At 22.5% G+C, this 13,258-nt stretch overlaps 1 protein-coding gene across 2 annotated transcripts in view; it reads right to left on the minus strand.

The window, feature by feature from the left end:
- The window catches only part of Fili (Fish-lips), a 36,414-nt gene that overhangs the window by 17,557 nt on the left and 5,599 nt on the right, over positions 1-13,258 (minus strand). For both annotated transcript variants that reach the window (XM_065513249.1, XM_065513248.1), the window contains exon 2: positions 4,274-4,434. In XM_065513249.1, the coding sequence (XP_065369321.1) occupies positions 4,274-4,434 (161 nt within the window). The remainder of the gene's footprint in view (positions 1-4,273; positions 4,435-13,258) is intronic.

Here is a 13,258-nt window from a genome sequence, read left to right on the forward strand (position 1 = left end):
ATTCGATTAAAAATTTTCCATAGAATACTTTTTTAAAAATTTTATTTGGATAAAATTAAAAGATTAAAATAGAATTTTGAATCGATTAAAATTTTTCTATTCGATTGAATATTTCTATTAAAGATTTATTTAATTAAAAATTTTATTCGATTATAAATTTCTCATATAAAACTTTTCTATTTAAACATTTTCTATAGAAACTTTATTCGATTAAAAATTATCTATAGAAAATTTTATTCGATTAACTTCTTCTTCGATTAAAAATGTAAAATAGAAATTTGTATTCGATTAAAATTTTTCCATAGAAAACTTTATTCGGTTACAAATTTTCTATAGAAATATTTTCTCCAATAACTTTTATTGAATTACAAATTTTCTATAAAAAATTTTTAATTGACTAAAATTATTCGATTAAAACTGAAATTTTAATCGATTAAAATTTTTCCATTCGATTAAAAATTTTCCATTTAGAAAACTATATTCGATTAAACAAATACTATAAAAGGTTTGTTCAACTAACTTCTATAGAAGGTTTATTCGATTAAAAATGTAAAATAGAAATTTGTATTCGATTAAAATTTTTCCATAGAAAACTTTATTCGGTTACAAATTTTCTATAGAAATATTTTCTCCAGTAACTTTTATTGAATTACAAATTTTCTATAAAAAATTGTTTAATTGAATAAAATTATTCGATTAAAACTGAAATTTAAATCGATTAAAATTTTTCCATTCGATTAAAAATTTTCCATTTAGAAAACTATATTCGATTAAACAATTACTATAAAAGGTTAGTTCAATTAGAAAATTGTATTCAATTAACTTCTATAGAAGGTTTATTCGTTTAAAAATGTAAAATAGAAATTTGTATTCGATTAAAATTTTTCCATAGAAAACTTTATTCGTTAAAATTTTTTTTTAGAAATATTTTCTTCAGACACTTTTATTCAATTACAAATTTTCTATAATAATTGTTTAATTGAATAAAATTATTCGATTAAAACCGAAATTTTAATCGATTAAAATTTTTCTATTCGATTAAAAATTTTCTATAGAAAACTATATTCGATTAAACAAATACTATAAAAGGTTTGTTCGATTAAAAAGTGTCCATAGAAATATTTATTCGATTAAAAATTTTCCATAGAAAACTTTATTTGATTAAAAATGTTCAATAGAAATGTTCATGAAATAATAATTTTTAATGAAATTAATCCAAATTTCGAAAATTTTTAATCGAATAAAGAATAGAATAATTTTAATCGATTAATTTTATTCAATTAAAAATTTTCTTTACAAATATTTTATCTTGAAATTTTTATTCAATTACAAAGATTCTATTTTAAAATTTTCGAAAGAAAATTTTTAATTGATTAAAATTATTCTATTCGATTAAAAAAAAATCTTTATTCGATTAAAAATTTTCGGAATATTTATTGCATAAAAAACAAGCTGGATTTAATTTCATTAAAAATTATTATTTCATGTGACGTTTTTTATAGAAATTTTTATTCGCTAAAAAAATTTTCTAGTTAATTTGGTTTTGTATAAAAAACTTCAATTAAAAGTATTCTATAAACAAATTTATTCGATTAAAATTTAGTTTATAAAACTTTATTCGATTAAAAATTTTATTCGATTAATCATTTATTCGATAATTTTATTTATATTTTCAACTAACATTTTTCTTAAATTGAAAATTATGTACATATCGAGAACTTTGGCCGAATTAAAACTTTTATATAGAAAGTTTTATCTGATTAAAAATTTCAGTCGATTGAAAGTTTTTCACAGCATTTTCATATCACCCTCTTATCAACAAATACATTAATAAATAATGTTACTGGGAAAAAATAATGAAAATTCGTTTAAATTAGCATAATTTCGTTGTAAAATTACCAAGAATTTGAAATGTTACATTTACAAATACATTTTATATATACACAGTTAGACACTCTCATACTGGTATCAATCATACACATACATATGTAAACATTAAGATGGTCCTTATTTTTAATCTTTTGGATTTTCGTTGCTTCAAAGGTATACAATTGTTCCTCATCATCTGAAAACCAAAAGCTGAAAATTTTGCAAAATCGTATAACGTTTAGAGGTTGCAAATTTTATTTGATATTTCGAAATGGGTTTTTGAAGGACGGAGCTGAAAAATTTTATTTGTTAGGAGTAGCGTTAATCGGAAAAACTGCAAAATAAGGTCCAGCCTAGTGTGTAATAAAGACACATGTAATTCAATACTAATATTGCCTGTTATTTTAATGACAGCGTAATTTGAAGGTTTTTTATATGAAAAATCTACTTAAACAACAGACAAAATAAGCCAAAATAAAACCATTTACAGGATCATTAACATTAATTATATTTTTTGTTAAATTATTTACAACAATTTATATTATTATATTACAAGTGCTTTTTTATTATATCAATTACATGGATACATACATATTTTGTTTTAAAGTATACCAAAGAAGCTTGCTATATATCCTTTTTATGGAATATTGCAGTTTGAATAATTTTTTCCCAGCCAGGATTTACAATTTTGGAAAATTATTTTTATAAAAACTTGTATTTTTGTATGTGGTTTCATGGAAAGTAAAAATATTTTTTATTTTCTCTATAGTTTAAGAGTCTACCATATATCCTTTTTTGGAATAATATAAAATTTTAAGTTTTTAATGTAAATTTTGTATATTTTAAAGAATTTAATAGCTTTACTATATAATTAGGGAATTTTAGAATAAATATAACTTTTTGTCCTTAAATTTTTTGGAAAAATATATTGATTTTTTAAAATGTATTGTTATAAAAATTTGTGTTTTTAGTTAAAGTACTATTAAATATAAAAATATTTATCATATTCCAACAATTTAAAAAGCCTGCCATATATCCTTTTTTCGGAATCATAAAATTTTTATTTTTTTTTTAATTTTTGAGGACACTAAATTTATGTAGTTACAACAGCTTTAATTATAACTATAATTTTAGTACCATGATGATTTACAGGTTCTTTTTCCTGGCAAGGATTCATAGTTTTGGAAAATTAGTTTTATAAAAACTTGTATTTTTGTATGTGGTTTCATGGGCAGTAAAACTATTTTTTATTTTCTCTTTAGTTTGAGAGTCTACCATATATCCTTTTTTGGAATAATATAAAGTTTTAAGTTTTTAACGTAAATTTTGTATATTTTAAAGAATTTATTAGCTTTATTATACCATTAAGGAATTTTAGACTAAATATAACTTTTTGTCCTTAAATTTTTTGGAAAATTATATTGCTTTATTAAAATGTTTTTCATTAAAAACTAATGCTTTTAGTTAAAGTTCTATCAAATATAAAAATATTTATCATATTCAAATAATTTAAGAAGATTACCATATATCCTTTTTTTGGTATCTTAAAATTTGTATTTTTTTTAAATTTTTGAGAACACTAAATTTATGTTGTTACAACAGCTTTAATTATAACTATAATTTTAGTACCATGATAATTTACAAGTTCTTTTTCCTGGCAAGGATTCATACTTTTGAAAATTTATTTTTATAAAAACTTGTATTTTTGTATGGCCTTTCGAATGAAATAAAAATATTTTTTATTTTCTCAATATTTGAAGAGCCTGTCATATATCCTTTCTTGAGAAATACTAAATTTTTATATTTTCTTTCAACAATTTTTATATTTTAAACAATTTTATAGCTTTATTATACAATTAAAGAATTTTAGAATAAAATAACTTTTTGTCCTTAAATTTTTTGGAAAAATATATTGATTTTTCAAAATGTATTGTTATAAAAACTTGTGTTTTTAGTTAAAGTTCTATTAAATATAAAAATATTTATCATATTCCAACAATTTAAAAAGCCTGTCATATATCCTTTTTTCGGAATCTTAAAATTTTTATTTTTTTTTTTTAATTTTTGTGAACACTAAATTCATGTAGTTACAACAGCTGTAATTATAACTATAATTTTAGTACTATGATAATTTATAAGTTCTTTTTTCTGGCAAGGATTCATATTTTTGTAAATTTATTTTTATAAAAACTTGTATTTTTGTATGGCCTTTGGAATGAAATAAAAATATTTATTGTTTTCTTAATATTTAAAGAGCCAGCCATATGTCCTTTTTTGAAAAATAATAAAATATTAATATACATAAATTTTCTAAAAATTGTTTTACTATACAATTTATGTATTTTAAAATGAAAATAACTTTTTGAACTTAAATAACTATTTTATGATGAAAACATTTACTTACCTAGAGTCAATGCGTTGCAGAAAATCTAAACGATTTAAATGTAATTCTCTTAAATGGAATAGATTTAGAAAACCCACTGCAGGCAAATAGGTAAAACGATTACCGCTTAAGGTTAAGTGGGTAAGATTTGAGAGTTTGGAGAGTTGTTGGGTAGGCACCATCTGCAAAAAGAAAAATGCATAAATCTTTAATAAATAATTAAAAATTAATAAACTTAAGATACTAAAGATTTCAGATATTCAAATTCAAGTTCAATGTTATTTTAAGCTTTTTTTGTTGAAAAACAAAAATCTACTTTTTGTTAATTCTTATGATATTTATATTTAAACTTGTGTTGTTCTCTATTAGTCTAGCTTAAGGGGCAAACACACAACATATTTCTTGTTATTGCCACTTTTTCATGTGGCATTATACACCAGCACGTATTGTTTATAACGTTATCGCGATCTAGTGGCACGTTTTAAAGCTACAAATTTTTTCCTTTTTGTTTTTTTATTTGCCACTTTTTTATGTGGCTGTTTCTGCAACAAAAAAAAAACAAGAGCTCTAAATCAGGTTATATTTTGGTAGGATTTATTTGTGGAAAAACAAACAAATATTAAGCTCTCTCAGGTGGCTGTTTTGGCAGAGTGTTAAAGACAGCCAAACCAAGCCAAGCAGCCAGCCAACCAACCAGCCAACAAAGAAATCATGGCGAAAGTAAAATTCAGTTTTTTTTTTGTTGACTCAGTCACAGTTATAAACTGAAATGGCTAAACATTTCTATAAATTTCATTGAAGTAGAGGGTGGCTGGTGGGGTTTTTTGGCTAAAAAAGATTGATTTTATTACCCTGCTTTAAACTACTACTGCCACCAACAACGAGCTTTGTTTTAAATGGAAAAAGGCAAAAAGAAAACTACTTTCCCCTGTTGGCTGGCTGGGTTATGGTCAGTAATACTCCTTCAATAATTTATTTTTCTATACAGACTTTTATAGAAAAAACACAATGTTTGAGTTAAAGCAAAATTTTTGGAAAAAAAATACACCAAAAAATATTGCTGCAGAGTTTTAGTTGTTGTTAAAAGGAAACAACGAACATACGTTTCCGTTTCCTTTCTACAATTTTTTATTTTTTTGCAAATTGAGGAGGGAGCAAATTTTTTACATTATATAAAAGCATTAGTTTGTATTAAAGGAAAATTGAAGCTTTAGTTTCTTCAATTTATTTTTGGTTGTACAAATGTCGTTTGCTTTAAAACAGTGGTCGGCATATCACTTTAGTATATTTTTTACTAAAGTATAAAATAAAAACAAATTTCGAATTGAGTTTTTGTGCACCTTATCCAATTTGTTAACTTTTAATAATTTTAAAGAGTTTCGCTCGCATTCGGCCCCTGCTGGCTATCACAGCCCACCACTGCCTTAAAAATAATTTCATGTGGCGCTGCTAAAAAGGTCACGTAGTTTTTATTTTTTTTACTTTAGCTTTCTTGTCAGTTACAATATAATCATTTTACAAAGTTACAAATTTCATTTTGCCACATTGTTGTTAACATTATATTTTATTGTTTTTTTTTTTAGTTTTATGTGGATTTTTTTAAGGGAAAAATTTTAATATTTTTTTTTATTAGCTAAATGAAAGGGGTTTATTAAAAGCAAATAAAATTAGTTTTAATTACTTAAACAAGTAGAAGAAACCACATTCTTTTTTAAGACCGCTTAAATAAACTTTTTAGGGTGAAAAAAGGAATTGTGTTGAGAAAACAACCTTCATTTGTAAACTACATTTTTTTTAATGACTCAAAAGGGAAATTTAAAACAATTGTTTTGAACGTACTAGTCTTAGGTTATGTGAAAATATAACATATCACTTCATTTGTCCAATCAATGCTAAAAAAATTAATTTTAAAATTCAAAAAAAAAAAAAATTTTTATTCGAATAAAATTTCTGATAAAAAATTTTTATTCGAATAAAATTTTTGATAAAATTTTAATCGAATAAAGTTTCCATATAAAATTTTTATTGACAGTTTTCTTTAGGTAATGTTTAACGAATAAAGTTTTTATAGAACATTTTTAATCGATTTTTGTTTTCTATTGAAAATGTTTAATCGAATAAAAATTTGCTAAGATAATTTTTAATCGAATAAAGTTTTTTTATAGAACATTCTTAATATAATAAAGTTTTCTATACAAAATTTTAATCGAATAAAGATTTCTTTAGAGTATTTTATTCGAATAATGTTTTCTATGGAACATTTTTAATCGAATAAAGTTTTTTTTAGGAAATTCTTAATCGAACAAGGTTTACTTTAATAAATTTTTAATCGACTAAACTTTTGTATAAAATTTCTTATTCGAAATTTTCTATTGAAAATTTTTAATCGAGTAAAGTTTATTTTTAAAAAATTTTATTTAAATAAATTCTTCTATAGAACATTTTTAATAGAATAAAGTTTTCTATACAAAATTTTAATCGAATAAAATCTATTATTTATTTAACCAAATAATTTTTTTTGTTAGGAAATTTTTAATCGAAAAAAATTTTCTTTAATAAATTTTTAATCGTATAAAATTTTCTATTAAATCATTTATTCGAATAAAGTTATCTAAGGACAATTTTTAATCGAATAATGATTAAAAATGTCTGATATAAAATTTTTATTGGAATAAAATTTCTGATAAAAAATTTTTAATCGAAAAAAGTTTTCCATATAAAATTTTTATTGAAAGTTTTCTTTAGATAATGTTTAATCCAATAAAGTTTTTTATAGAACATTTTTAATCGAAGATTGTTTTCTATTGAAAATGTTTAATCGACTAAAATTTGCTATAAATAATTTTTAATCGAATAAAGTCTTTTATAGAACATTTTTAATATAATAAAGTTTTCTATACAATATTTTAATCGAATAAAGTTTTTTATTAAATTTTTAATCGAACAAAGTTTATTTTAATACATTTTTAATTGACTAAATTTTTTTATAAAATTTTTATGAAAAATTTTTAATAGAGTAGGTAAAGTTTATTTTTAAAAAAAATTTTAATCGAATAATAGAACATTTTAAATCGAAGAATATTTTCTATTGAAACTGTTTAATCGTTTTCTATTGAAAATGTTTAATCGAATAAAAATTTCTATAGACAATTTTTAATCGAATAATGTTTTCTATAGCACATTTTTAATATCATAAAGTTTTAAATAAAGTTTTCTAAGGAACATTTTTAATCGAATAAAGTTTTTTAGGAAATTTTTTATCGAACAAAGTTTACTTTAATAAATTTTTAATCGACTAAACTTTTTTATATAATTTTTTATTGGAAATTTTTTATTGATAATTTTTAATCGAGTAAAGTTTATTTTTAAAAATTTTTATTTAAATAAATTCTTCTATAGAACATTTTGAAAATAATAAAAATTTCGATACAAACTTTTAATCGAATAAAATCTATTATTTATTTAACCGAATAATTTTTTTTTAGAAAATTTTTATCGAACAAAGTTTTCTTTAATAAATTTTTAATCGAATAAAAAAATCATTTATTCGAATAAAGTTATCTATGGAAAATTTTTAATCGAATAATATTGTTTTTGGTAAATTTTTAATTGAAATACCGTTTTAATCGAATAAAGTTTTCTGCAGAACATTTTTTAACCGAATATTAGTTTTGATAGAAAATTTTCAATGGAATAAAGTTTTGTATATAAAGTTTTTGACTATAAAGAATAGTCAGTTTTTAATCGATTAAAGTTTTCTGGGGAACATTTTTATTTAAATAAGTTTTTCAATAAAATTTTTTTAATCGAATAAAATTTTCTTGGAAAATTTTTAATCGAATAAAATTTTCTATTGAAAATATTTAATCAAATAAAGTTTCTTTAAAAAATTTTTAATCGAAAAAAGTTTTCTATTAAATATTTTATTTGAATAAAATTTTCTTATAGAACATTTTTAATAGAATAAAGTTTTCTATACAAAATTTTAATCGAATGAAATTTTTTATAAAATGTTTTATTCGAATAAAGTATTATATGGAATTTTTTTTGATCGAATAAAGTTTTTCAATGAATCTTTTATTCGAATAACGTTTTCTTATAGAACATTTTTAATAGAATAAAGTTTTCTATACAAAATTTTAATCGAATGAAATTTTCTATAAAATGTTTTATTCGAATAAAGTATTCTATGGAAATTTTTTTAATCGAATAAAGTTTTTCAATAAAAAATTTTTAATAAGTAATTTTTTTTATACAAAATTTATAACGAATAAAGTTTTCTATAGGAAATTTTTAATCGAATAAAGTTTTCTACAGAAAATTTTTTTAATAGAATAATATTTTTGATAGATAGTTTTAAATTAAATAAAGTTTTCTATCGAAAATTTTCAATCGAATAAAGTTTTTTACAAAAAAATTTTATTCGAATAACATTTTCTCTTGCAAATGTTTGATCAAATAAAAATTTCTATATATAATTTTTAATCGAATAATGTTTTCTATAGAATATTTTTAATGGAATAAAATTGTCTATACAAAATTTTAATTGAAAAAGTTTTCTATAAAAAATTTTATTCGAATAAAGTTTTCTATTGAAAATTTTTAATCAAATAAAAGTTTTTTTTAGGAAGTTTTTAATTTAACAAAGTTTTCTTTAATAATTTTTTGTCGATTTAAGTTTTTAATCGAAAATGTTGCATCGAATAAAGTTTTTTATTGAAAATTTTTAATCGAATAGTTTTCTATAGAAAATATTCACTGGAATATAATTTTCTATTGAATGATTGAAATCGAATAATGTTTTCAGAATTTCAATCGAATTAAATTTTCTATAGACAATTTTGAAGCGAAAAAATACAAAATTTTAATCGAATAGAGTTTTCTATAAAATAATTATGAATTGAAATTTATTGTGAAAAAAATTTAATCGAATAAATTTTTTTGGTAATTTTTTAATCGAAAAAGATTCCTTTAATATATTTTTAATCGAATAAAGTTTTCTATGGAATATTTTTTAATCGAGGAATATTTTTGATAGGAAATTTTCAATCGAATAAAGATTTTTTATAAAAAATTTTTAATCAAATAACGTTTTCTATTGAAAATTTTTAATCGATACAAATTTATATAGATCATCGAATAAAGTTCTCAATAACAAATTTTATTCAAATAATGTTTTCTATAAGACATTTTGTAATCGAATAATATTTTTGATATAACATTTTTAATCGAATAAAGTTTTTTATAAAAAAATTTCAATCGAATGAAAAAATGTCTGTAGAAAATTTTTAATCGACTAATATTTTCTATAACAAATTAGTAATTATATACATTTTTCTATGGAACATTTTTAACAAAATAAAGTTTTCTATACACAATTTCAATCGAATACAATTTTCTATAAAATATTTTAATCGATTAATGTTTTTTATAGAAAATCTTTAATCGAATAAAGTTTTTTTTGGAAATGTTTTAATCAAAAAAGTTTCATATAATAAATGTGTAAGCGAATACATTTTTCTATATGACATTTTTAAACGAATAAAGTTTTTTGTAGAAAAATTTTAATCGAATAAAGTTTTTTATAGAAAATTTTTAATCGAATAAAGATTTTTAGAGACATTTTTTTAGTCGAATAATATTTCCTATAGATAGTTTTTAATTGAATAAAGTTTTCTATAGAACATTTATAATATAATAAAGCTTTAATCGAATAAAGTTTTCTATAAAATATTTTATTCGGATAAAGTTTTATTGGGAAAATTAAAAACTTTTCTTTCGTCAATTTTTAATCTGCTAAAGTTTTTTATAAAATATTTTATTCGAATAAAGTTTTCTATGGAAAATGTTTAATCGAATAATTTTTTAATATAGCTTTATAAAAAATATTCATATTTTTGTAGAAAGTTTTTAATCGAATACAGTTTTTTTTAGAAAGTTTGAAATACTGTAAAGTGCTTATAGAAAATTCGCAATCAAGTGAAGTTTCGTATAAAAAATATTTAATCGATTTAAGTTTTCTAAAGAAAATGTAATTAATCGATTAATAGTAAGTTTTTAAAGGAAGAACTTTTTCTACAGAAAGATTTGAATCATATCACATCACTTCTGCAATTGCAGCTCAATAAAAGATTCCTTACACAATCAATTTGTGTAAAATTTTAATTAAATAGCAAATAGGTACTGTTTTTTCTTAGAAACATAATTTTGTATAAACAGTTTAACGGATAGGGTATACAATCGCAGATGGTGTAAGGCTTTGCTGCAACATATGCTCTTTTTCCCCATGATAATTGTGCCCAAAATATTGTCTGAATTTCTTTGATGCAGCCTTGAATTTCTTCCTTCAATGCGAGAATGCTTAAGGGTTTGTCCACATAGTCCTCAAATAATCTTGTGAAAATTTGACCATTCATATGAATTTCTATTTCTAAAACATTTTCCAACATTTTGATAACTTCTTTTCCCTTATTATTTGTTATCTACTTTTATTTGTGTTTTACCAAATAATTACAGTATTCTGTAAGTTTCTCCTTAATAAAACCTTAAATAATTGTTGAGTAGCATTAAAACACTTCTAAATGAAAATTTTATCAAGACAAACCTCAAATCTTTTGAGGCTTTTATCAAGAACATTTTGCACAAATTACTATATGGAAAACATAAGTTTGCTGTAAAACAATTCGCACCATAAGTGCCTGGGAATTGTAACAGACAGAGGATGTAAGGAGGTAATGGTTTTTGAACACATTACAATAAGCATGCATAAACATGCACAATATTTTCAAAAAAATAAAATTCATTTCATAAATACCAATAAATATCTTCCTAGAAATGAATTTTAGATGCAGATATTTTTAAAGAATTGATTTTAGAAAAACTATTTTTGGAGTTTTTAACAAAAAACCGATGAAAAATGAATTTTCACCAAAAAAACAGATTTAAAAAAAAAAATTCTAGAATTTTCTTTTTGAAATTTTTCGATTTTTCGCTAAATATTAAAAGAACTCTAATGACTTTAAAGAACTTACAAGATTCGTTTTTGCCAATTATTTATCACTCCTACTTGTTTCACTTTAAAATTTTGCTAAATATTTTCAAGTGTTAAAATTGTTACTTAAAAAAAAATTGTTATATTTCCTGGAACAAACCAACAATTTTGAAATAAAACAAATAACTAAAAATATTTTTATCTATTGTAGAGTTTCTGCTTCAACTACAAAAAAAAGCAAAATCCTTAGATTATTTTCCACACACACAAAAACACTTATAAATGTAGTTGTTGTTGTTTTAGGAAAAAACAGAAAACATTGGTAACAAAATACTTGCTTAAATATGTCTCTAAATTTTGTTGCTTTTTTTTGTGTGATAGAACCACAAAAACATATTATGGCTCTCTGGCTTATATGGTTCTTAAAAACAATGGTTATAAAACAGCAGGACCTGCATTAACTTACAAACACATAACAATATGCAGGCAGGACCTGGTTTTAAACAAGAGTATAGAATTTATTGTCATTGTTAACAGTATAAAGTCGTACATATTTTTAATACAAACTAACAGCTACAGACACTTACACATGCCCAGGTTCCAAACCGGAAACTACTTAAAATAACTCTCAAAAATTCTTTAGTGATTCATACACTAAGTACGTGAATTTCCTGATATGTGTGTGTACGTTTGCTTGCTAGATAAAATGTTTAAGTTTAGTAAAATACCTGTTTATTGTTGTAGAAGTTAGTTTGTCCGTCCTGTCTGTTGTGTTTAAAAAGGATATTTTTGGTATTTTATTTGTTGAGTTCAAAGTATTTCCATATAGTTTTCTTTTTTTTGTAAGTTTCTTTCCATTTATTCCTAGTTTGTGGATTTTAATAACTTACGAAATGAAATATTTTGAATTTCCTGTTATATTTTCTTGCTTTTTTTTTTGGCAAATTGTAACAAATATTGCCAAAACAGGAATTCTATATATGTTGATAAACATAAAGAGAAATTTAAGTATCTAATTGTTTAGTAGAAATATGAGGATATAATTTACGTAGAGATAATAAAAATAGTTCTGTTCTAGTTCTGTTCTAGTTCTGTTCTAGTTCTGTTCTGTTCTAGTTCTGTTCTAGTTCTGTTCTAGTTCTGTTCTAGTTCTGTTCTAGTTCTGTTCTGTTCTAGTTCTGTTCTAGTTCTGTTCTAGTTCTGTTCTAGTTCTGTTCTAGTTCTGTTCTAGTTCTGTTCTAGTTCTGTTCTAGTTCTGTTCTAGTTCTGTTCTAGTTCTGTTCTAGTTCTGTTCTAGTTCTGTTCTAGTTCTGTTCTAGTTCTGTTCTAGTTCTGTTCTAGTTCTGTTCTAGTTCTGTTCTAGTTCTGTTCTAGTTCTGTTCTAGTTCTGTTCTAGTTCTGTTCTAGTTCTGTTCTAGTTCTGTTCTAGTTCTGTTCTAGTTCTGTTCTAGTTCTGTTCTAGTTCTGTTCTAGTTCTGTTCTAGTTCTGTTCTAGTTCTGTTCTAGTTCTGTTCTAGTTCTGTTCTAGTTCTGTTCTAGTTCTGTTCTAGTTCTGTTCTAGTTCTGTTCTAGTTCTGTTCTAGTTCTGTTCTAGTTCTGTTCTAGTTCTGTTCTAGTTCTGTTCTAGTTCTGTTCTAGTTCTGTTCTAGTTCTGTTCTAGTTCTGTTCTAGTTCTGTTCTAGTTCTGTTCTAGTTCTGTTCTAGTTCTGTTCTAGTTCTGTTCTAGTTCTGTTCTAGTTCTGTTCTAGTTCTGTTCTAGTTCTGTTCTAGTTCTGTTCTAGTTCTGTTCTAGTTCTGTTCTAGTTCTGTTCTAGTTCTGTTCTAGTTCTGTTCTAGTTCTGTTCTAGTTCTGTTCTAGTTCTGTTCTAGTTCTGTTCTAGTTCTGTTCTAGTTCTGTTCTAGTTCTGTTCTAGTTCTGTTCTAGTTCTGTTCTAGTTCTGTTCTAGTTCTGTTCTAGTTCTGTTCTAGTTCTGTTCTAGTTCTGTTCTAGTTCTGTTCTAGTTCTGTTCTAGTTC

The sequence above is a fragment of the Calliphora vicina genome, chromosome 5 (genome assembly GCF_958450345.1).
Source record: "Calliphora vicina chromosome 5, idCalVici1.1, whole genome shotgun sequence".
NCBI classification, from domain to species: domain Eukaryota; kingdom Metazoa; phylum Arthropoda; class Insecta; order Diptera; family Calliphoridae; genus Calliphora; species Calliphora vicina.